Source organism: Mesoplodon bidens, assembly GCF_964165515.1.
Source record: "Mesoplodon bidens genome assembly, chromosome: 3".
In the NCBI taxonomy this organism is placed as follows: domain Eukaryota; kingdom Metazoa; phylum Chordata; class Mammalia; order Artiodactyla; family Ziphiidae; genus Mesoplodon; species Mesoplodon bidens.
In genome coordinates, this window is record NC_138178.1 from 52,054,220 (window position 1) to 52,080,594 (window position 26,375).

Here is a 26,375-nt window from a genome sequence, read left to right on the forward strand (position 1 = left end):
GTTTTCCGGAAGGAGCTCATAATAGAGGACTCCTTCCAATCCCACCATTACACAACATCACCTTCTTTGGACGAAGACCGGCCTTTGGTGTGGTTGGTGGTGGTTCATCTCGCTTGCCCCACGATCTCTTCAGTTCCATATTACTATACAGTATCCACTTTTCATCGCCCATCACAATTTGTTTTAAAAACGGAACGTTTTCATTACGTTTCAGTAGAGAATCGCAGGCGGAAATATGGTCAAGAAGGTTTTTCTCACTTAACTTAGGTGGAACCCAAATATCAAAGCGATTCACATAACCAAGCTGGTGTAAATGATTTTCAACACTTGATTTGGATATTTTGAGTATGTTGGCTATCTCCTGTGCAGTATAACGTTGTATGTTCTCAATTATTGTTTCGATTTGATCGCTATCAACTTCAACTGGTCTACCAGACTATGGAGCATCGTCCAGGGAGAAATCTCCAGAACGAAATTTCGCACACCACTTTTGACACGTTCGATCAGTCACAGCACCTTCTCCATACACTGCACAACTTTTTGTGCGTTTCAGTTTCGTTTTTACCTCTCTTGAAATAATAAAGCATAATATGCCGAAAATGCTGCTTTTTTTCTTCCATCTTCAATATTAAAACAGCTACACAAAAATTCACCAATTTTGAAAACTCTTTTTTTAAATGCATGCTGATGTGAGAGCTGTCACATACAATCTAACAAAATGTTTTCAAATGAAGTTAAAGAACTAAGTGCTACTAGAGCCATCTTACAGGAAAAAAACGAACAAACCTTTTGGCTCACTCAATATTTAACCCAAATTAACCCATCTAGACTCATTCTAATAGGAGTTCACAGTAACTTTATCTTGGGAGGGGAAGCTAAGGGAAGGAGAAGAAACAACTGACTCTCACTCTTCCATTTCCCTATTGAAACAGGAAGTTTTGGCAAAGAAAGTTGGAAAGCTGCTATGTCACCACTGAACTTTCTCCTTTTCAAGTATATTTCAGGGCTTTCGTAAGAGTGAGTAGTATGGCAGAGCCTCCTAGCAGAATGGTTACCCAAGTACCACCTTCCAGCTCTATTTGTAGAAAAGAGGTGAAGTTTTAATTTATGATACTATTCAAATATGTGGAAAGTTGTTTTCAATAAAATTTTAAAGTGTTGTTTTAAATAATGATACCTAAGTCTAGGTACATTATAATATTGAACTTTTTGTTGTTCACTTTACATACTATAGGACAAGCTAATAAGAAATGTGGCTTTCACTACACCAAGCGTTGGCTGGGAGGAAAGGAATAAAAAAAAATTCCTCAATAGGTTTAGAAACACTTAGATACTGCTATGTTTTATGGATCAAGATAAAAAGAAGAGGCCTGTTTTTTCTTGCATTCTCAAGCTGCCCTCCAACTACCTGTTAAGACTATATATATATAGATTTGGATTCACAAGTAATCAGCATGAGGCTGAAACTTTATTTTTCTTGTCGTATTTCATGACTGTGGCTCTCTGCTCACTGGTACCAAGTGAAGAACAGAAAGGAAAGAAACATGATCTAACTACCATTTCTCACCATGAATGCAGAGCAAGTGGCAGTACAACTTAATGAAGGAGCTCACGCTGCTCTGGCCTTATTCAAGTCATAGAAGTTCAAAGCAAGAAGAAATGACCTTTATATATCCAGAAGCACAGCTATGGGCTGATAAACCTGATTGGACTTCCACTGGAGGCATTTCCTAAAAGAAATGGGTTTATTTGCTCTGGCCTATTATAAAGTTGATGTTGGCCATGGGCAGAATACCTTATTGTAAAAAAAATAATAATAAATTGCAAGAAAAGAAAGTTTCCTTTCCTACACTTCACCAAAAAAGAGGGCAAGAATGATGTAAAATTATAATGGCATTTTAATTTCTAACATGAAAAAATTCAAAATCCTCAGGCAGTATACTTCACAATTTCACAGTATATTTACAGTTAGAATCACAGAGTATTGGCCCTGGAAGGACCCTTAGGTGTTACCTAGTCCAACCCCTAAGTCTTAAAGAAAAACAAAAAGGAAAATAAGATATGGGAGGGAAGGAATCTTCGAATGTATCCATAAACTTTATTTAATTTTTAAAAATCTGAGATAAATAGGGCAAAACGTTTTAACTTGGGTAAGCAATTCTGAGTAGTGATTACATAGGAATATTATATTTTCTGGTATGATTTTTTTTCTATTAAAGGTGAAATTAAGATGAAGAAATTAAGGACCAGTGAGGTAAATGGATTGTCGAACACACCAACCTCAAACCCAGGTTTTTCCTAAATGCTAGCCCAGAGCCTTTTCAGATTTCAAATAGTGTTTACAAACTACAAGAAATAATTTGTATTATTAGACAGTAGTCTGAAGAAACACTTAATCCCTGCAGAAGGCACTGGCCATTTAATTCCTTAAATGTCTCCTTTACTTCTCTTTCTCTTGCACTAAGTGTGAGGGGAGGGCATGTAAACAAAATAGGTTATGCTGGGCAAACCACGCAGAACCAATAAAAAGATCAGTAAACTACTAAAAGCAGGCTCCTCTGTAATTTAGGGCAGCACAAAAAAATTGCTCTCTCTCTCTCTCTCTCTCTGTCTCTGTATATGTATATATATACAGTCCATATATGTAATTATAAATTTTAGGAGTCAGATTTTTTTAAAAGTAAAAAGAAATGGGGGAATAAATTTTAATGATATATTTTATTTAACCTAATATATTCAAATATTATTATTTCACCATGTAATCAACATAAAACATTGTTGAGATATTACACTCTTTCTCCTACTAAGTATTTTCAAAACTCGGTGTGTACTTTATACTTCTAGCACACCTCAATTTGCACTAACTACGTTGCAAGTGCTCCTATAGTGGCTACTGTATAGGACAGATGGGGCTAGGACTACTTGTTGACTGAATTAAAAGCAGTTCCATCCACTTGAGTAGTTCTTTAGATTTCCCTCCAAAGCTGACAAAATGCCCAAAAGTCTTCTGCAGAGTGCAAAAGTATCCCCAACGTCCCCAAAGCTTAACATGTAAATGGTGCAAATAATCTTTTTGAAGAATGGAGAAGCACACTAACAGTCTACTTCTATACACAACCCCTAGGGTAGAAGCATTGGTGTAAATTCTTCGGCGTGCAACCAAGCAGCACCTTATGATGATGCTGGTCGTGGCCTGAATTTCTCTCTATCGCTCCAAAACAAAACTCAAAGTCCTCTTCCTGTTGAGAGAATAAGCAATATTAAGGGAAGCTGTCACTTTCTCAGAAGCTCAAAGCATTATGAGTAAGAATCCCTACCGACAAGCCTTTCGTAATGATCCTCCCCTGCCTGCCGATCCTTTCCCAAACCCTGCAATGTTAAAGAGAAGCCAGCTCCTGCTCGCTATCAACTGCCAAAAAGATCACTGCGAAACACTATTTCTTTTTTCTTCTTCCTTGGTGCCACTTTGAACGTGTGAGGCCACGCAGCCATCCTCGCTCCACGCGGTGTGGGAGCAGAGAGGAGTTCTTTATGCTTCGGGGCCAAAGGGGCCAGGCTGAGGGCAGGGAGAGGCCGCCCAAGGTGGGCAGGTGGGACGGGGCAGGGGCTTCGGCCTCAAGGTCGCGAAACCCGGGAATCCCGGCAGCCCGGGCGGACACCCCGTGGCGGCGGAGGCCAGCGCAGGCCTCCCCACGCCCGCACCTGCGGCCCAGGGAGGGGGCCCAGTCGAGCGCCCCCCCCCCGGAGGCGGAGTCTCGGGCAGCGAAGGGAGCACGGCCCAGGCTGGAACCAGGAAAGGAGCAGCCCGCGGCGTGGGCCCCTCGGCCAGCGCCGGCAACCCCAGACAGCCCGCGGCCGCGCCCTCTCGCTTACCGCCCCAGATCCCCAGCTTCAGCTGGGACTTGTTCAGGTTCTCCACATAGTCCCCCAGGAAGCGGTTCAGCAAGTCCGCGACCACCGACTCCAGCACCATGGTGGCCTGAGGCGCGGGAGAAGGAGAACCCGGAACCGCCCGGCACAGCTGAGGGCGGCAACCAGCGCGGCAAATTACAGCCCCCCCGGGCGCCGATCCGCCCCCGCGCCGCGCCGCACCGCGCGTGACTCGGCCTGTGCGCAGGCGCACCGCCGCCGCCGCTGCTGCCGGGAGCGGGAGGTGCGTGCACTCGCCGGCGACCCGAGGCCTCGTGATATCCGCTTTCTGGGCAACCGAGGGTGGGCGGAGGAGCCGGTTGAAGAAAGGGATGTTAGAGAAAGAAAAGGGGGAGCGGGAGTTACTGAGCACGGGGACATCTCTGTGGCCGCTGTGCTTCCCTGCTGTCGCCTTCTGTTGACCTCGGGTCCGCAGGGCTCAATCGTCCCGGCGGGAAGCAGCTCTGCGGCCTCGGAGCCGACCCTGTGCGTGCTCTGCGCTTCCCAGGCCTCCAGTGCACCCTGAGCGCCTCCTAAGTAACCACCCCTTCAAGAGGGGAAAAAAGGAGACACTGCACCCTCCTCCTGCTACATATCAGCTCCGCCTAGCAGCATCTCTCCGCTTACTTTTGCTTCCTGAAAACACTAATAATTCACAAGTGGGAGGAGGAGGAACAGAGCCGCATCATAAGATGGCAGATAGAATGGGAACTGAATGTGCATTTCGTTAACTCGTTCTTTTACTCCCTTCTGTTGCTAAGTGGCTCTTAGTTAACTCATAAGCCACTTCTTAGTTACATACCTCGGTAGGGAAATAACAAAACGACGTAGTACTTCCTTTTTTTCCTTTAGGTGTAGGTGTATTTATCTCTTTCATGCAGTCATTGAACTGTTTCTGGTGTGGCAAGGCTTTGAAAGTGGGGCTTTTATAATGCAAGGACTTTCACGTTAGTAAAGTTTAGCTGCACTTTGACAAGCCAATCCTCTTTAGAGAACGGCACTTCTTTTTCTAAAATTTGTTTCAAAAAACTGTTGAGATACTGTAAACAGACATGAACCTAAGAAATAATAAGATTATTTGTAGTCACAAGTTTATTAAATGCTTTGCTACACATAATGTCTGAAAAACTATGTGTGAATTGCTCTTAACCTGCTATGGACATTGTGTACCCCCAAAATTCATATGTTGAAATTCTAACCCCTGTTGTCATGGTATTAGGAGGTGAGGCCTTTGGGAGATCATTAGGTCATTAGGTAATTAAGCAGAGCCCTCATGGATGGGATTCGTACCCTTATAAAAGAGACCCCAGAGAGCTCCCTCACCCCTTCGGCCGTGTGAAGATACAGAAGAAGACAGATCTCTATGAACCAGTAAGTGGGCCCTCACCAGACACTGAATCAACTGGCACCTTGATCTTGGACTTCCTAGCCTCCAGAACTGTGAAAAATTATTGTTTTTAAACCACCCACTCTATGGTATTTTGTAATAGCAGCCTGAACGGACGAAGAGGATCAAAAAGAAAAATCATTCCTTAAATACAAAGTCCATTGGCGAAGAAAAAAAGTCAAAATGTCTACAATTGGTATTATGTAAAATGGATGTAAAAGAAAAAAACAATACTAACCAGTACTGGTGCTATCAGTAACCACCTGCACCCTTCGCTCCAGCACACAGAATATAAAACCTTAACCGTTTGTTTTCCCGAGCTTAGTCACCCTGACAAAATACCTAGGATGTATTTTGAAGCACTTCATACTTCCCTCCTTCACCATCCAGAAACAATTAACAGCCAAACCTGGCTATTCTGCTTTTGCCATATTTCCTAAATTCTCTTTATATCTCATCCGAACCATGCAATCACCCTCTAACTGGCCTCCTGGGCTCCAGTTTTTCCCTTCTCTATCCATCTTCACATTGTCACCGGAGCTAATTTCCCAAAGCACAGATGAGCTCAGGTTAGTCCCCTGCTCAAAAAGACCCAATAACTTTCCAGTGTTCAGAAAGCCCTCTTCAACCTGTACCAAACTTGTTTCTAATCTACCCACAACATCACCCATGCACACCAACTATGCACTGGGGAGGATGCCAAAAAAAAAATCTATCGATAGATAGATAAATATTTGGGTGTTCCAGGCACAGGGCCTCATCCTGTTACGCCATCCTCCTAAGCACTGCATGGCTCATGCTTCCCCAACACCCCCTCTCCCCTTGTACGTGCACACCAACTATGTACTAAGGAGAATGCAAAAAAAAAATATATATATGTATATGTGTATATATAAATATATATAAATATAAATAAATAAAATATATATATATTCTTGTTGGGATAGGCATGCACCAGAAAAAGATAAAAAGCAAACAATGCAAAGATATATGAATAACAGTGCAAGACGATATGAAAGATGCCACGGGCAGAAGAGTAAGGCCAAGCAAATGGAAGAGAGGAGTAATCTGCTGGGGAACAGTGGGCAGTACTGATCCTTGTGTAATAATTTCTTGTACTTCTATGGTACGTTACACTTTTGAAAGAATAATGCATGTGTCTGCCTTTATAAGCATTATTCCATCTTATTAATACTTCTCCAGTTATACCTCATGAGCTATCATGCCATTATTATGCCAAGGTATGCATTTTCAAGTAAGCCTCATGAAAGATCTGTGAGACAAGTAATGCAGGTAGTAGTATTGTCTTCATTTATAGGAAAATTAAAGTCAGTGATTTACATTAAATTAAATGATTTACATAAAACTACACAGCAAGTGTTTCTTTCCTTCAGTTCCCTGAGCACTGCCACTTTTTCTCTTTTAATAAGTAGAGTTAAATCACCACTAGGTGATTTCTTGCTCTGAAACGTAGATGACAGAATGGAAACTCTCATGGTGGAAAAATTCAGCTCAAAATTGTAAGTACAAATAATGCTATGACCATAGAGGATAAAGAGCTTTTAAGTTTTAACATTCTACTTTTTAAGTATGTTTTGAGGGATTGGTTATTATGTGCACAGAGTAATGCCCCAAATATCCCATACTTCTTGAAAAACTCCTAATCCAAAACAAACCATAACCAATGTTAAGAAATACCATTAGGGCTTCCCTGGTGGTGCAGTGGTTAAGAATCTGCCTGCCAATGCAGGGGACACAGGTTCGAGCCCTGGTCTGGGAAGATCCCACATGCTGCGGAACAACTAAGCCTGTGTGCCACAACTACTGAGCCTGCACTCTCACACCCATGAGCCACAACTACCGAAGCCTGCGTGCCTAGAGCCCGTGCTCTGCAACAAGAGAAGCCACCGCGATGAGAAGCCTGCGCACCACAATGAAGAGTAGCCCCCACTCGCCGCAACTAGAGAAAGCCCGTGCTCAGCAACAAAGACCCAACGCAGCCTAAAATAAAGTAAAATAAAATAAAATAAAAAAGAAATACCATTAGCACTCTAACGCACAGATACCAAAAGGAATTTGGATACAAAGGTCAACTAAAGGAAATGAACATTCTAGTAATTATGGCTCTTACATTCATTCTGGCTTCAGAACAATGAGAAGGTTAACAAAGGCAACTGCAAAGCTAAACTGCAAGGAGGGACTGAGCAATAAAAACAGATGAGCAAAATATTCTTCCTGTTAAAAACAAGTCAAAATTAGGGACACTTTTTAAAAATTAACACTCTTGCTTAAAAATTGAAAAATAAGAAATTCCAATGTCACACTACTACCTCATACCCACACCCCATTCCCCAGCCCTGGAGTTTGCTGAGAAAAGCAAAAGGGATTTGGGGGGAAAAGGAAATGGAGGAGAAAGCTAGAGAATAAGCATGACAGCATGGGTTTTCAGAAAAGTTAGGAAGTTTAACTGGGGGAAAACACAGGAGTGGATTGCAGAATGTCAGAGACAGAGGCAATCAAATATCATCTGGTTAATCCAACCTTCTCCTTTGATGGAGGGGACACTGAATGCGAGAGAGAATTAAGGGACTTGCCAGGGTCCCACAAGAAGTTAGTGACTATCAGTGTGCTAAACTCCAGGTGTCCCAACTCCCTGGTCTGTTTACTTTCCATTACTCCACACTCCAATTCTGTTGAATGAGATGGATAAGTCAGAACACCAGTATTTTATTGGGTTATAAACTCTCTTCTTCTTGCTTTCCTTGACACCCAACCTCCTATATATTATTTTGCAGTTCTGCTTTAAGTGGTTCCATATCCTTCTACTCCAAGAGCACCTCTGACCTCGATGGTATGTGATCTATTTATGCTTACTTCGCAGAATTTTTTCAGCTCCATCAGTGAATGTTCCCATAGCTGTGATGAAGCTATGATAACAGTCTTCCTCTGAGTAGATTTGGGTGTTCCAGGCAGAGGGCCTCATCCTGTTACACCATCCTCCCAAGTACTGCATGGCTCATGCTTCCAAGGTAAGTAAAACATAAGGCTTAATGTGGTCACAGGGGACCAGCCATGCGAGGGCATGTCTCTGCTGTTTCAAGAAACCTTATATAGAAAATGCTTCCAAAGTGTTATTAAAGAAGGTGAATTATTAATAAAAACAAAGCAATGCTGCTTGGCTTGGCCAGAAAGAGAAATGTTTTTAAGGGAATCCATGTGTGAATCACCTAATTCCTAGCCAAGCAGAGCTGTATAATAATAACAGCTAAGTGATAGCCAACACTTACTGTGTGCCAGGCATTTCATGCATTTTTAACCCTCACAACAATCTTGTGTGGTAGGTATTATAACCCCCATTATACAACTTCGGCTCAAAGAAATTAATTAACTTGCTCACAGTTCCATAGTTAAAAAGTTGCATAACATTTGAACCTAGGATAGATCAACTCCAAAGTTTGTGTTTCTTTACCCCAAAATTATCTCTCCCTTCACAACACAGCTCTGCTTAACAACTTCTCAGACAACTTCTCAGATTGTGAGCCTCACCATTATAACCTAGGGGTCTCTGGGCTCTCATTTGCTGAGCTAACAGCATCTTGTCTCCTGAGAGAAGATGAGTCAAAACACATTCACTTGACCCTCAAGTATATAATTTGGTAATCATTCTCCCATAGATTTGGCACTGGACCAAGGATTTGGGCCAGGAGTGGAGCTCATATAAAGGCAAACAAGTAGCTAGTCAAGGGCATGGCAAACCCAGGGACACACCAACCCTGCCCCCAGACTGAATATATAAATAGTGTGCAATAGTCTCTTCTCATTTCTGCCTCAGCCAGATGGAGTTCAAATATGTCATCCTCATCATTTCATTTCTCTTCTGACAGATGTACATAGTTGATATGATCCTGTACAGCCTGGATCTACCTGCCTAGCACGGTGGCTGGAACCCAGGAGGCATTCAGTAAATATTGCTTTGAATGAATAAATGGACTAACAAACATTTGCTCTCTTCTGTAGTAACAATAAATATCTGACATTGTGTATATCAGGCTCTATGCTAAAGTTTTCACCTGCATTATCTTATTTTATAGATAGATAAATAGATAGATAGATACTATTATTATCAGAAGGGGCAAGGGAGCTCTCCTGGGTCTCTTTTATAAGGTCACTAATCTCATTACCTCCCGAAGGCCCCACCTCCTAGTTTTACATTTGATACTGTGGCTTGGAAAGGTTAAGTAACTTGCTCATGGTCACATAGTGAGCAGCCATTCTAGAGTCAAAACCACTGATTTCGGACCTAATTTTCTTTTCTTTCCTTTTTTTTTCCTATTTTATTTATTTATTTAGGCTGTGTTGGGTCTTCGTTGCTGCACGTGGGCTTTCTTTAGTTGTGTGGAGCGGGGGCTACTCTTCGTTGCGCTGCGCGTCTCATTGCAGTGGCTTCTCTTGTTGTGGAGCACGGGCTCTAGGTGCGCGGGCTTCAGTAGTTGAAGCACATGGGCTCAGTAGTTGTGGCTCGCGGGCTCTAGAGCACAGGCTCAGTAGTTGTGGCACTCGGGCTTAGTTGCTCCGCAGCATGTGGGATCTTCTTGGACCAGGGCACGAACCCATGTCCCCTGCACTGGAAGCGCAGAGTTTTAACCACTGCACCACTAGAGAAGTCCCTCCCTTCTATTTTTATTAATGATAATAATAATCACAGCTTATATGTACTTAGCACTTACCATGTTCCAAGCACAGCGCTAAGTATTTTACCTTATAAGAGTTGTTTAATCCCCAAAACAACTCATTTATGCCCATCAGTATGTATTTTTCTTCCATTTCCCATCATTATGTGAACTTGGATGCCTTACTAGGAATAATCATAATTTGCAGGGTTTATGTGACTATTCCAGAGACTATATGTAAATCATCAAGTACAGTGGCTGTGTACGTATATATCCTGGAAACAAAATGCACATACCCCATCCTAAAATCACCTTTGCATGAGTTCAGTTTAATTTACTGAACATCATTTGGATAAGCAATTAATTTGCAAGGCGGTATCTTAGGCAGAAATAGTGTACACCCAAACGCTGAACAAAATGCCTCAGATCTCTTTCAACCTAAGCTAGTTGGAAGCAGGTCTCTTACAAAGTGAACACAGGTCAGTTTTCAAAAGAGAGGAAAAGGATGTCTCCGGTGGGCACAGCCTACAAAGGTTCCGTCAAAGGATGGTTCCAACAGCCCAGTTGTATGCAGGAGTATATTTTCCCAATTAAAACATCAGCGCACAAGGTTTAAGAAGTGGGTTGTTATTTTTTAAATTGAGGTATAAGACACAATCTTATATCTATTCTTAAGTGTATGCTAGATAATTTTTTTTTTACATATGGATACACCCCAGTAACCCCACCCAGATCAAGATACAGAATATTTACAGCAGTCCATAGGGTTCCCTGTATCCAGAGTGGTTTGTAATCAACAAACAAAAACGATTTAAAATCAGAACAGAAAACCAGAAGGTAGGTAAGGAACTTCGAAAGCTGGGCAAACTAAAGGCTGGATTTGGGGGAGGATATTAAGTAAGAATAAGACAGATTCGACTTCTATCTCCTCTTATTGGTGGGTGTAGAGTGCTTCTGTGATTCACACTCATTATGTCCATCGATATGTCCATTGTGAGAGTCCTCACAATGACTCTGCCATATAGTAAAGACTTAGCCCTCTTTTTGCACGTGAGTAAACAGAAACATCCCTAGCTGAAGCAGGAGAGAAAAAGAACTGCATGCCTAGAATTTCCGCTGTGGATCCAGCCACGTGGCAGAGGGAAAGTTGGGAGGCCTGTCGTCAGGTTACCTATCAGTGCCAATCCGGCCCGCCCACTGGCGGGCGTCCCAGGCCCCAGGTATAAAGGCTCAGGCCGACTGCCTTTAAGCTGTACAGAACCCCGCCGCACGAGCTTTGATCTTCCCAGAGGCTGTGCGCCTCTAGAGGTTGGTGCCCCAGGCGGATCGGTGCGGAGACCTATATGACGCTGGACCCCAGGTACATTATGAGAGACCTATAGCTTTGCTTAACTCCCCCAGGGACTCGTTTGAGGCTCTTTGCGCTTTAAGCGGGGAGCAAGCCGAATATCTTGGAAAGGATAATAATTATTTTAATTCTCTCTGAGAATTTGAGTGCAATAATCCAAGGATTCAGGAAACTATTGCACAAGCATAGTGCCACTTGGCACCGAGGACAGCGCGAAGCAAACATTTTGAGAATCTCCTCCTTAGGCCAGCGAGGACAGGTCTAGAGTAAGGCAACAAACCCAAAGTGTACACTACTACAGAAGAGAGAAGAACGATTGTTTTACCGTCAGGGAAACACTGAAACATTTGCAACAGCAGCGTGAGGGGCAATTTGCCTGGTCTGGGGGAGGCAGGAGGAAGCACCCCATGAGTAGAAGAGACGGGCATTGCTGCGCCCTGCAAGGCTCACTATGACGATCCGTGTGTGCTTGTGCATTACAGGCTGACCAGATCCAGCAGAGGTTCCTCTGGAACCGGCACCTGCTGCCTGATGTGGCGCCTGGAGCGGCTCCGCTTGGGACCCGAGCACCTCCTGCGGGGCAGAAACCGGCTTTTCCAGGATCAGGCCGGCCGAGCCACTGCTCTCGGGCCCTCCCGGTGCGCAAACGTGCTCACCCCGGACCGCATCCCAGAGTTCTGCATCCCCCCGCGACTCGCGCCCTGCCCGACCCTGGCTGCAATCCAAGACACCAGGGGCGAAAAAGCAGGGACAGACGACGGCGCGGGGCGCACGGACTGGGACCCACGCTCGCAGGCTGCGCTCTCGCTGCCTCACCTGCCCCGAGCGCGTACAGCCTACGGCTTCTGTGCGCTGCTCGAGAGTCCGCACACCCGCCGCAGGGAGTCGCTCTTTCTCGAGGGCCCGGGGGCCGCCCCGCTCCTGCCCGCGCTCCGCCCCCGGGCCCGCACCTTCGGCGGCGGCGGAGACGCCCCCCTCGCACCCCCGGGAAGAGTTCCTGCTCCGCCCCCCGCGGCCCTCGGCGGCCCCCGCCCGCACCTGGACGCGCTCACTCTTCGACCCTGCGGCCGCCGCCTCCTGCGCGCTCCCGAGGGGCTGATGCGCTGCGCGCTGCGGGCTCAAAGGAGCAGCGGCCTGGCCAGTGCCCGCTCCGTCGCCAGCGGGGACGGGGACGACGACGACGAGCGCGGCGCCGGCTCCCTGTCCCCGGCTCAGGCCCCCGCCACGTCCCCTCCGCCGCCCCCCGACCCGCGGCCCGTGCGCCTGGAGGCCGAGTGCACCGTGACTCTGGACCGCGCCGGCGGCGCCCTGCGCCTGGCCGCCGAGTACAGTCGGGACAGCGGGCGCCTCCGCGTCCGGCTGCTCCGCGCCGAGGGCCCGGCCGGAGGGGCCGCCGAGCCCCGCGCCCCCGTCGGCTGCCGCGTCAGCTTCGTCCTGCAGCCGCCGGGCCAGACGCGCCGGCCGCGGGGCGCCGTGGTCCGGCGGAGCCGCCGGGCGGTCTTGGAGCAGGACTTGTGCTTGGACGGGCTCTCGGAGGACGAGGTGCGCCGCCTGGCCGTGCGCGTCAAGGCCGAGAACCGGGGCCGCGGGCTGGAGCGGGGCCGCCTTCTGGGCCAGGGAGAGCTGCTGCTGGGCCCCCTCTTGCTCCTCTGAGGGCGCGCCCTGCCCCTGCTCTGCCCCTCGGACACAGCCGATTTGTACAAAATAAACATGTTTTTATTCTTCTACTCTGGCCTTTGTTTCAGTCTAGTATTGGCAGAGAAAATACTGTATTAATTACCACTGTAAAGGGTGTTATATTTTGTGTACATATTGTCAATATTCTTTTTAAGTAAACAGTATGTTGTTTTGCAGTGGCGTTTCCCAATGTAGATAGCCAATGGCATGTCAGGTGTTCCCCACGGTACTATTGAGAGATAATGAATCACATGAAGTATTAAAATTAGAGGGTTTCTTGGTGATCTATTTGCTCCAATATCCTCATTTTGAAGTTTGTTCATTCCACAACATCCATTGAGACAATCTTAGAACATGTATTACTTTTGAAACATTGTTTTAGATCCTGAATAAGAAAATGAGACCGAGAGGAAGTGACTTGTTCAAGGTCAACAGTGAATTATGAGTAGAAGCTCCAATCTGATACTCTTGGCTACATCTTGTTGGAAGAGCATAGGAAGAAGTGAAACCATTTTAATATTATAAGCTTAAATAATTATTATAATAGTTTTACAAGTATCAACTTATATCTTAAAACAACCGACAAAATTGGTACAGCTATCCCCGTTTAACAGAGGAGGATATGGAGGCACAGAATAAAGGCAGAAGCAGGATTTGCACCTAGGTAATCAGTATTTTACTCTTTCCTCTGTATTAGTAACACTACAATGTCGGAAAGGCTCATCTTACTAGAGCCGTGAAACTGCAACTTATATCTGCAATTGTTGACTCTGAGGTTGAGGTCTCTTCGCATTTCCCACCCTCTAATAGAAAAGCAAATAGATTAAAATGAGTGGTTTATCATCTCAAGCTACTGACTTCAGGCATTGAGATGAGCTGGGTCTACAACTGACTGAGGCAGAAGCTACAGACTTCAGAGTCATAGAAAAAGGGGTACCAGCCTTATTGGCACCAGATGAGCTAATGTACCAGGGCAGAGTCAAGAGTACCTGTAACACTGTTCTCCCTCCTCTGGCTTCTGATAGTAATAATAGGTTTACTATGTTTTAAAGGATGATTTTCCTTCATCCCTCAGATTCATTGCCAGCCAGGCATATTTCTTCCTTTCTTAGGCATATAGGAAGGAAATGTGTCCTAAATGAGGGTTGAAAATATTTAAATATGTGGTGCACTGTTAAATATGACTAGTTTACCAGTCTGGGTTCAGAAATGGTTTCTGCTTTCACTAAACTGCTGACAGATTTATCCATTGGTGCTCGTGAAAAATGCTACTTAGAAAAGAGTTTCAATTTTAATAACAGCTCAAGCATAAACTGAAAATGGGTTATTGTGGTAGATATTTATAATGACATTCATTGAACAAATGCGAAGAGTAACTGAATTAATTGACTGTCAAAATCAGTCACATCCAGAAGCTCAAAATGGTTGACCAAATGAATGATGATATCACAGTAGTTCAGATATTTAACATGCTTTTTTATCTACTCTCAGTCACAGTTTCCTTGGTCTTCAAGCCAACGATTTTTAAAAATATGCATACACACACACACACACACACATATAACCTTAATGATTTTAGAAGTTTGGTAGAGTAACTAATACTGAGTTCACATGTGTAGTGCTTTAAAAGGAAAATAAATGGAGAGTGAGAACAACCTGGGTATGCACAAGATCATTGTGGGGTTTTTTGTTTGTTTGTATTAATAAAAACAGATTGTATTGATAGCTTAAATCATAAAATTTATTGCAGAAAACATTACAACCACTATTGTCACTAGATTATATACAAGTAATGGGAAACATGAGAACTCTTAAAGCTCTTAAACATGAGAGGTCTTAAAGTTTGGGGGCAGAAGTGTCATTTTACTAAGAAGGAAAATCAATGCATATCACGGACCTAAGTTTTCCATGAAATAACAGTGGGTATTTCCAAACAGAATCTCCACTAATATCAAGTTATGGTTGATTGAATAATGTAATAGCCTAATCAACAAGATTTTAAATGACTTAAATAGAATCATTAATCATAAAACCATGGAACTTCAGAGTTGAAAAGAATGCTAAGAATCATTTTGTACAAATCCACATATCATAGAAGGGGACCAGAGAGGCAAACTGTAGATTGCCCCATATCGTGTAGTTAGTGAAAGAGCTGGGACTGAAACCAATTCTATTTTCATTTTGCTCTTGGACCACTACTTCCAAGAAAGGAAAAATACTTGTGCATAAATTATTTTACATCACCGATCTAATCTGAATTTTTTGCATTTAAGAAATCTTACTTGCAGTACAAATTTTTGTGATAATACAGTAGCAGCCTTTCTGGGGGCAAATTTAAATTTGATTTGCATTTTGCTGCCCTCTAGTGGATCCCTCATGTGTTTTGTCAGTGGGTCTATCTTCTTCCTATTAGACCATCTCAACCAATCTAATGCCAGGACCCAATGACCTTGAAGATGTGTGCTAATATCAGATTACAGGAAGAGTCACATCACAAAATAACTAAATATAGCTATCTGAGCAAAGGTGCCAAAATATTTTAGATTAAAAAAAAAAAACTTTTCCCAGTAATAATGAAGCTGGGCGTGTGTGGCAAACAGCATGTTGGTTGCAGAAAACTGCTTTAAGAGTTCTCATGTTTCCCATTGGGCTTTAGGTACCCATATCTTTTCCACAAATGACACAGCACAATCTTTTCTCTTTGAGGTTAAAATATCTGAACATATTCAAAGAAAAACCCTATACAACAATGGGAAATATGTCAGTTTAAATAGTGTTAAGTACAAATTTAAAATCAAATCATTTTGTCACCTAGTCTTACAAAGGTAATTCATTCTACACCTAAAATACTAGCTTTAATATGACTGAAATCTGCCAGAAGATTGTTTCTTTAGAATCTAATTTTCTTTTACCCACACTCAACAATTCTAAACATTTTCCCCATATCCATCCCCAGGACGTAGGTAAAAATACTCTTTTGGTCAAAGATATTTGAAAGACAGAGCACAATGTGGGTACTATGTGATCTCTATGACATTAAAGCAATAAAAATATATAAGTGGATAGAAAGGTATCCAAAATGTTAATTTAGAACACCTATCATATTCAAGATTCTAGATTTATAGCTGTAAATAAGGCACAAAAGGTCCTTGCTCATATGGAATTAAGTTTTCAAAGGCAGGGGAGCAGATAGACAACAAACAAATAATTTTAGTAGTGCTTCAGAAAATTAAATGTGCTAATGGGAACGAGTGTGACTAGGGTGAAGGGGCACCTTAGATTGGATGGTTAAGAAAGACCTGTATGAGGACCCAACACTGAGCCTCTTTTATATGGTCATGTACATACTGCTATCATGTTTTAATCCAGTGTGCTGATCTGGGGACTTCTGACCTCCCAGGGAAACCTGACAACGGTTTTCCTAGGAATTCTGCTAGTATGTTATCACTAGTGAGAAATACTTCCTGTGGGGTTCAGCCCTGCTATGTAGAAGATCTTCTGCCTCCAAGTTTACTAGTTCAACAGATGGAATTGACCTGAGACAGCCCATGGGGTTTACAAACTCAGTTTTCACTACCGTGCATCCCATAGCTAAGAATTTTATTATGGTGCCATGATGGCTCTGGCATTACTTTGAGAGGATTACAAACTCTGGTCAGATTAGGCCTTCAGGACATTAGGAAGCAAATAGCAACATGTTTTTTGTTTTGTTTGCAATGTTGTAGTTTTCAAGCAAATTTTTAATCCTGTATATGCTTAAATCTTCTCAACGACAGTTTGGGCTAGTTCCTCTTATTGTACCTGGTGTAGATGCTGTAGGTTGGCTCCTTCAACGTGCAATCCAACCCCTTATTGCTTTCTTTTCTGTGCTATAGAGGCTAGAGAACAAAAACTTGCCTTCCCAGGCCCTTTTCCAGCTAAGCATAGACATGCGACTCATCTGTGGCCAATGAAAGATGGGGAGAAGTCACTTGATGGTGCCTTTTCCCCTTCCTCCCTCTCCCTGCTGGGATACACAAGTTGCCTGAGGAATGGCAGCCAGCACTAAGGACAGTAAAATGATCTTGGTTCACCAGTAACATCACTGATCCTCCATGCCAGTGCTGGACAGCCTACACCCAAAGTTCATGTCCATGAGACAAATACATCCTTTACTTGTTTCAGCCATTGCTAAGTTTTCAGATATATATGAACACAATCTTAACTGACAGAGACAGTGTCGATTTTACAGAGAAGGACACTTCTATTCAGAAGAATTAAATAAGTTGCCTGGGATCATGCAAGTAAATCATGAATTTAATTACAGACCTCTCAAAACTCCATGCTCACTGCTTTTTTCACCTCACCATCTTTCCTCATGTAAGCTATTTTTTAAAAACTTTTCTGGGGCTTCCCTGGTGGCGCAGTGGTTGAGAGTCCACTTGCCGATGCAGGGGACACGGGTTCGTGCCCCGGTTCAGGAAGATCCCACATGCCGTGGAGCGGCTGCACCCGTGAGCCATGGCCGCTGAGCCTGCGCGTGCGGAGCCTGTGCTCCGCAACAGGAGAGGCCACAACAGTGAGAGGCCCGCGTACTGCAAAAAAAAAAAAAAAAAAAAAGCTACTTTTTTGAAGTACATTGAATCTGTAGATTGCTTTGGGTAGTAGAGTCATTTTCACAATGTTGTTTCTTCCAATCCAAGAACATGGTATATCTCTCCATTTGTATCATCTTTAATTTCTTTCATTAGTGTCATAATTTTCTGCATACAGGTCTTTTGTCTCCTTGGGTAGGTTTATTCCTAGATATTTTATTCTTTTTTTGCAGTGGTAAATGGGGGTGTTTTCTTAATTTCACTTTCAGATTTTTCATCATTAGTGTATAGGAATGCCAGAGATTTCTGTGCATTAATTTTGTATCCTGCTACTTTACCGAATTCATTGATATACAATTGACATACAGTAAATTGCACTTATTTCAAGTATACAATTTCATGAGTTTTGACATACACATGCACCCATGAAACCAATACCTCAATCAAGACAATGAACACAGTCATGATTCCTAATAGTTTCTTCATGTTCCTTTGTAATCCCTCTCTCCTGTCCCCTTCACGTTCCCTCTCTGGTCCCCAGGGAACCATCTGCTTTCTTCAGTACAGATTAGTTTGCAGTTTATAAAATTTTATGTAAATGGAAAAAATATATATTTGGAGGCGGGTTTTGGCTTCTTTTACTTAGCATTAGTATTCTGAGATGTATCCATATTTTTTCCCATATCAGTAGTGTGTTCCTTTATATTGCTGAATGAAGAGCTACTGAATGGATAAACCACAATTCTTTTATTCATTCACCTGTTTGTAACTATTTTCTATTCCTTGCTCTTGTTATTTGTTTCTTTTTTTTCCTTTCCCTTCTTTTTCTGCATTGTCTAGTTTAAATTGAACATATTATAGGATACCATTTTCTCTTCTCTCTCAGCATATCAATTATGTTTCTTTAAAAAATTCTTTAGTGGTTGCCCTATTGCTTGCAGTATACATTTACAACTGTACATCCTCTAAATCCACTTTCAAATAACACTCTACTGTTTTGTGGGTAGTAAAGTTATGTTATAAAAGAGTATTCCCGGGCTTCCCTGGTGGCGCAGTGGTTGAGAGTCCGCCTGCCGATGCAGGGGACACGGGTTCGTGCCCCTATCCCGGAAGATCCCACATGCCGCGGAGCGGCTGGGCCCGCGAGCCGTGGCCGCAGAGCCTGTGTGTCCGGAGCCTGTGCTCCGCAACGGGAGAGGCCACAGCAGTGAGAGGCCCGCGTACAGCAAAAAAAAAAAAAAAAAAAAAAAAAAAAGAGTATTCCCAATACCTCTCTCTCATCTCTGATAACATTGTTCTCATTCATCTCGTTCATCTATATACTTTAATCATCCAAAATATTATTACCATTGTTACTTTGAAAAAATTATCTGTCAAATTATCTGTCAAATCAGTTAAGAAAAAGTAAAATATTTTGTTTTGTCATCATTTATTTCTTCTCTGACACACTCCCTTTCTTTATGTTAATCTGTGTTTCTGATATATAAAATGTTTCTTCTTGAAGAACTTCTTATGACTTTTTTTTGCAGGGAGGATTTGTTAGCAATGAATTCTCTTAATTTTTGTTTATTTTTATTTCTTCTTCACTTTTTTCTTCTTCACTTTTGAAGGATAATTTCACTGGATATTCAATTCTACTTTAATGGTTTTTTTTCCTTTCATTACTTAAATATTTCATTTCACTGGCTTCCTACTTGCATGATTCCTGACAAGAATTCTAATATAATCCTTATACTTTTTCCTCTATAGGTAAGGTATTTCCCCATTTGGCTTCTTTCAAGATTTTCCCTTTGTTTTTGGTTTTCTGCAGTTTGAATGTGATATTCCTAGGTATAGGTTTTTTTTTTGTATTTATCCTTCTTCTAGGTAGAATTGACAATCTCTTCTTTCCTATCTGTATCACCCTGAAGCTTGGGGAGCAGAAATATGAGCTATCTGGTGACATCAGAGCAGAGCCAGTTTCTGACAATCATTATTCCAAGGTGCCATTCCACATTCAAATCTGGGCCTGGATATTCTGCAGCAACTCTCCAAGTGTTGGTTGCTGATAGCAAATTCATTTTTTAAAAGAGGAGTTTATATTCAAAATCAGAGGAATGTAGGTTCCAGATCTCAGCTGCTGTTTTCTATCCGTGTCTCTCAGTCATGTCAATTAGCCTTTCTAAATGTCACTTCTTCATTAGTAAAGATGTAGTAATATTACCTACCACATGGGATTTGTGTAAGGATTAAAGGAGGTAATGAATTCAGTGTCCTCCACACGGGGCCTGGTATGTAGAATCACTCAATAAATCCTAGTTCTATTTTTGGCTTCTTCATAATGGATGATGTTTCTGGACTTACCTCCAAGCTTTTAGCATGTTCAATAGGTGCTTATCCTATAGGTGGGACCCTACATCTAAGGGATTTAGGAGATAAGTTATACACATATGAGTCATTTCAGGAACAATACAAAGTGCCAAAGCAAGCAGACAAGGATTCTTTAAAAAGGGTATTGGGATACGAGAAAGGCTCGGACATTTATTTAATATTGATGTTCCAGACATTATACTAGAGACACACTCAGTATTAGGCATCTTTGTGCCACTGCCGAGTGAGGAAAGAGTTTAAAAGTAGATTCTGATGCTCAGAGAAGACGTATGGTCATATGGCTGGTAAAGGGGAAGACATGGATTTGGAACGGCCGGGATACATATGACCACACAGCCTTTGCTCAAGGTGGGCTGGATTTAGGTGCAAAGAGAAATGGGAGAAGAGCAGCCTTAGAAAAGGAACTAAGTTTTGGATCAAGATAAGAATTAATAAACTGTGTTGTGGAAACACTGCTTCTTAGATCTCCAGCAGCCCCTGGGATCATCTTTGGTGATCCTGTCCCACCTGTGGAGAACTTTGACTTGCCGACTTCCTGGCACATAAAAGTAAAGTATAGATATCACTGTGCCTTGCAACAATTAGAAGAGAACAGCTCATCCTATGTTAGCAGTTATGATTTATTCACTCATGATATCACATCGCCCTTGGACAACACTATTTCTCCATCTTTTAAAGGTATTTTACTGCATGATTAACTATGTATTCAGCAGTAGGTTTTAAGTATGAGCTTTTCTGAAAAATGGATAAATAACAGCTTTTAGCTTAAGAAAAAATGACTGGTTTTGAGCCAAGACAGATATATTACTTTTTATTTTAGGTAACCCAGTTCTCTAAGCTTGAGTGAGGCTTGAAAGTTTCTTTTTTGGACCAAGGCCCTGAAATTTGACACGTATTTACCATCCTTAAACATTTTAAAACACTTTATTTTTAAAATTTAAAAAAAATTTTTATTGGAGTATAGTTGATTTACAATGTTATGTTACTTTCAGCTGTACAGCGAAGTGAATCAGTTATACAGATACATATATCCACTTTTTTATAAGATTCTTTTCCTATATAGGTCATTACAGAGTATTGAGTAGAGTCCCTGTGCTATACAGTAGGTCCTTATTATTTATCTATTTTATACACAGTAGTAAAAACTTTCAAATGTCAATTTAAATAAAGAAGAAGGTAAGTCCATGAAGATAATAGAATTTAGATCAACTTAGAAGAAAGCTGCTCAGTGTCTTCTTTTTTTTTTTTTTTTTTTTTTTTTTTTGCGGTACGTGGGGGCCTCTCACTGTCGTGGCCTCTCCCATTGTGGAGCACGGGCTCCGGACGCGCAGGCTCAGCGGCCATGGCCCATGGGCCCAGCCGCTCCGCGGCATGTGGGATCTTCCCGGACCGGGGCACGAACCCGTGTCCCCTGCATCGGTAGGTGGACTCTCAACCACTGCGCCACCAGGGAAGCCCCAGTGTCTTCATTTTATAGATGACAAAAGTGAGATCAAACAATGAAAGGATTTTGCAGGGTCATATTGCCAGTTAGTGACATATCCTGACTCCCAAATTAGAGCCCCTTCTTGCTTCATCTGCCATAATACTAACTACACTGGTGAACTCTCAATTTTTTATATTATTAAAGAAAATTTTGAAAAATGATCACCATCAAAACACAAACATTCCCCTGCCACTCTGATGTAAATTATTTTTGTCTTTATTCACTACTTTCCAGTCTTTGTTCATAAGTATACCAGTACTTATATAGCTTCAAGAATAGTGTATACACACATAGCATTTTTTTCTATTTTTTATTTATGATTATAATTTGAGTTGTTCATGTTGCCATTGGCCTTTGGTATCATAGCCCTTGAAGTAGATATATAATAATAAATATCACTAGGTCCCTACTGTTGAACACTTTTTACTCTTCCCAATTTTTTTTCTTCTTTTGATTTTTTTCTTGAATAAATTCTAAGTGATGTGATTTCAGGATCAAAGGCTATGAACAAGGTTATGTCTCCTAATACACCTTAATAAACTGCCTTTTCCAGTTTGTTAATATTTTCTTTTACAAAGTGAAATGGGGAAGAGAAGTACTGTGAGGAAGGGAGAGAAAAACACGAAATTTAATAGGTTTGTAACTAAAGAACTGAACATGTTTGTAGAAGGCACAGTGTTTCCAGAGATAAAATAGCAAGTGAAAAGGACTGAGTATGGCTTGGTTGCTATGGTAAGTAACACTATTGTTACATATTAATTATTGATATTAAGGACTCTTTCTCAAAGGATTTGCTGGCCTGGGCTGCTTCTGAGCAAGGGTCCCCTTCCTCTCCAGTCTCCTTTTTCCTGTATCAGGGTCTAGTTTGCAGCAAGAGCCTCCAAAGCACAAAAATGTTATTTCTGTTGGGATTTTAAAAACCCTACTCTCTTTAATTACTGTTTTGTTAAGAGCCCTTCTAAGTGCCTGGAGAAAGAACCAAGAAGAACAATTTGCTCAGATGCATCCATCTTAAATAACTTGGAGGACAGTAAACTGATTTCATGCAAATATGTTTTTAGACTTATGCTTTTTAAATCTAATTTTCATTATGAATGTGATTGATGTATTTTTTTTATATCTAACCTGCCATATTTAACCAGGAAGGTTTTGTACAACTACAGACTCTTTCCATGTGTATGACTGGTATAGACTATGGCAAGTGGTGAGAGGGGCATATACTTTAATAGGTTTGGGATATCCTCTGTGGATCTCATTACAGAAGGAAAAGAGTTTGAAAACTACAAATTTGAACTGAAATGTCAGATAATTCACAGTCATGAATTAAGCTGCCACCCCAGGCAGACCCAATGATATTCAATTACAATGTCAATAGCATTGTGAAATATTCTGCTTTCCAAATACCTGAGTAAACTCAGCCCTAATAAAGATGGTCATAGTGTTTGTTGAGCACCCGGTATGAACCCAGCAACTGTGTTGGGCACCATTGGGGATATTAACAACACAGCATGCTTAGTGATGCTGAAGAAAGAAGATGACAAGAAACAGGAGACACTGGTTCTAGTTCTGGCTCTGCACACCATGAGTAAGTCACTCCCTCTTTGGGTCCTAATTTCCTCATTTGGAAAATGAGAGGCTTGGAGTAGATCCAGGATAGCAAGTGGATTTTATCTCAGGTGTAAGCTCCACTGAACTTATAGTGGTGGTCTGGAGTGCTATAGTGAAAAGAATGCTAAGACAACATCTGGGCTTACGGGGAGAGAGCTCTGTGATTGATTAGCTACGTCTGTATAGGTTCACTGATTAGCTATGTCTGTATAGGTTCACATTGAAGTATGGACACATGTGCTACTACTTATCGACCCTGGGCTCATGAGCTCTCCAACTCTGATATTCTTTGATGTTAATGAAGATAAGATTCTTGCCCTAAGTAAGTTAAAATCTGTTTGTAGAAGTAAGACCCACAACCAGAAATTAAATAAATTGAATAAATCGAGGTGGAATAAATATGAAGGCTAATTTGTGTGGCACAGATGATAAATGTCAAAATTCAGAGAATACAAAGATCAGTTTATCAATTCAGACTCGTGTAGTTAGGGGTATTTTCTTGGAGGAAAGAACACTTGCACTGGGTCTTGAACAGGGAAAGATAATACTAACATAAATACTAAAAAACATCATATATTTATGATTCTAGCACTTTAGAATTTACACATCACCTTGGCATATATTATCAGATTTTGAGAAGATTCCAAGTGTGTTTCATATTTTCAGGATGTTTGATAATTTACAGAGTTTTCACAACCATTGTAACATTTAATCTTCACAATAATCCTAGAAGTAGGTATCATTAGCCATAACTTACAAATGAGGAGCCTGACATTTAGTAAAGTTAAGTGACTTTTCAAGAAATGTCACAAAGTTAATAAGGGGTATAGTGGGAAACAAACCTACCTTACCCACAGTTTAGAACTAGACTAAGGGAGGTGTACTGATTAGGGCTGAGCATTTAAAAAAAAAAAAAAATTCCCCCTTAACTCAGGAAAAGACTGGTACGTAACTACGGTAATGAGAAGTCGCAAAAACGTCTTTTTTCGAAGCAACTTGCCTCACTGAACATGCTTCTGCAAGCCAACCAATCAGTGTCAACCTTCACTTCTGGAAGCCAGCCAATGAGAGATGGACTCACCTCACTAAGCCTACCTCTGAGTGACAGCCAATCAACAACAGTCTCAGCTGAGTAACCAAGCTGCTGCGGAGAACGTCATCAGTTTTGCCTTTAAAATTCCTCCAATTTCCTGAGCTCCGTGCTTCTCCAAACCCCTAAAAGATATTAGCAGACTTCTAGCTCAAAATGAATGTGCCTGACCAGCATATCCCTCCCTTACTATAGTAAGCAATAATCTCAGCTTTGGTTTGTTTGTTTATTTATTTATGGCAGTGTTGGATCTTTGTTGCTGCATGTGGGCTTTCTCTAGTTGTGGCGAGCGGGAGCCACTCTTCGTTGCGGCGCGCAGGCTTCTCATTGCGGCGGCTTCTCTTGTTGTGGAGCACAGGCTCTAGGCGCGAGGGCTTCAGTAGTTGTGGCTCGCAGGCTTTAGAGCACAGGCTCAGTAGTTGTGGCGCACGGGCTTAGTTGCTCCACGGCATGTGGGATCTTCCCGGACCAGGGCTCGAACCTGCCTCCTGCATTGGCAGGCAGATTCTTAACCACCGCGCCACCAGGGAAGCCCTCGGCTTTGTTCTTTATTTCAGATACTGAGTGGTGGTCTCATCACTTGTTGACGAGGTCCAGTCAAAACAAAGCCGCTTTGGATATTTCAAACAAAGGTAAGAAAATACAGAGGATTGCTTCCACGGGGTGGGAAGGATTGCGTCTGCAAAAAAAGGATGTTGAGATGACCCAGAGATGAATAATTCTAGATGAGGTACAAGCTTCTAAAAGATTGGTTACATGAATGTAACTCATGCCAACCCTTCTTCCAGGCACTGGAATACAGAAAGGAGCAAGGAAGAGAGATCCCAGCTCCCGTGGGATTGAGAACGAACAGTGAATGAGTTTTTAAAAATAGCTAAACAAGGTACGGGAAGTAACATGAAATGACACAACGGAGTGATGTGATAGATTGGGGTCAGGGAAGCCCTGCCTCAGGTGAAGGTGATAATACAGAGGCTGAGGCAGCTCAGGCCAACCCTACTACCATTATAATGCTGTGCCACCAGCAGCATGATGTCCCTCTGGGTCAAATTGTTCACTCCAAAACGTCAAAATCTCACTGAGATAAGCATTAACAATTCCTTTGTGGATTTTTTTTTTCTTTTTCTTTAAAGTTGGAAACAGGACAAAGCCTGGAAAGTGTCTGGCTGGCTGATTAGCCAACTGTTTTTCCCATAAGATACCATAAAGGAGAAGAGAAGGGGAAAAAAAAAAAAAGCAACCAAAAAAAATCCTGGGGAGGAAAATACAGAACAGATGGTGGTGTTTATTACTTCATTAACCTTTGCATATGTGAGAAGTGCTTGCGAAATTTCTTGGAACCGGGCATTGCCAGAAGAAAAAAATATATATATAAGCTAATTGCTAGTAATAACAGCATCAATAAACCTAACCACACCTGAGGTGCTTGAGCTGGAAGCAGAAAACCCAGCTATCACATACTTGTAAACCTGTCACTTGTGGTAACCAGAGCTTAAAAAAGAAGGTGGGGGAAGGCGAAAGCTTTTCAGAGAGCAGCTCCTGTTACTCTTTCTTAGCAGTGAAACTCTTTGATTGTAATAACTGTGAAATGATTCTTCTTTCAAAGCAGGGGTAAAAATTTAAGGAAGAAGTAGGAAAGGTTTTAGGCGGGCATGGTGAGGGTGAAAGAGACTGAAGAAGGCTGAGATCATAAATCAGGAGAGATGATTCCTCTTCTGGTTCTGCTCCAGCTGGATGTGTGAGTCCTCTGGGCCCAGGCCCCCTAATATACGTAAATGGAGCACTGGACCAGAGCAGTGGTTTCTAAATGGACTTTTTAGCTGCTGAATCTTTTCTTCAAATATAATCTTATGCAGAAACCTAACATCAATGACAATTTTAAAGATGGAGTTGCTCTGGTTGATGAAGAAGTGATGGACCCAGAAACCCATTTGTTCATGCAGACACTAATTCAACAGATATTTTTTGAAATCCTATTATGTGTCAGGCAGTGTTCTAGCTGCCTGGAAAACATCAGTGAGCAAAACAGATAAATATCCCTGCCCTTATGAAACTTACTTTTTAGCAAGGGGAGTAAATTGTTTAGACAATAAACAGAGTAAATCAACATATAGTAAATATGTATGGTATGTTAGAAGGTGATAAATATAACAGGAAACAGAAAAGTATACCAGAGGAAGGGGAATCCAGAGTGCCCAGCTGATATGGGGAAAACTGCAATACAGAAGGTACTCAGGGAAGTTCTCACAGAGAAAG

At 42.1% G+C, this 26,375-nt stretch overlaps 2 protein-coding genes across 3 annotated transcripts in view; one reads left to right on the top strand and one right to left on the bottom strand.

The window, feature by feature from the left end:
• VPS13C (vacuolar protein sorting 13 homolog C) overlaps nt 1-4,053 on the bottom strand; it is a 181,591-nt gene extending 177,538 nt beyond the window's left edge. Inside the window, exon 1 of one of the 2 annotated variants that reach the window (XM_081228757.1) lies at nt 3,874-4,053. In XM_081228757.1, coding sequence (XP_081084883.1) covers nt 3,874-3,973 — 100 coding nt within the window. In that variant the 5' untranslated portion in view covers nt 3,974-4,053. The remainder of the gene's footprint in view (nt 1-3,873) is intronic. The other variant, XM_081228756.1, reaches the window with a different exon arrangement.
• Nucleotides 4,054-11,301: 7,248 nt separating this feature from the next.
• C2CD4A (C2 calcium dependent domain containing 4A) lies at nt 11,302-13,035 on the top strand. Its single transcript, XM_081228653.1, has 2 exons — nt 11,302-11,326; nt 11,797-13,035. The coding sequence occupies exons 1-2, from the start codon at nt 11,310-11,312 to the stop codon at nt 12,965-12,967; spliced, it is 1,188 nt and encodes a 395-aa protein (XP_081084779.1). The 5' UTR covers nt 11,302-11,309; the 3' UTR covers nt 12,968-13,035.
• The last annotated feature ends 13,340 nt before the right edge of the window (nt 13,036-26,375 follow it).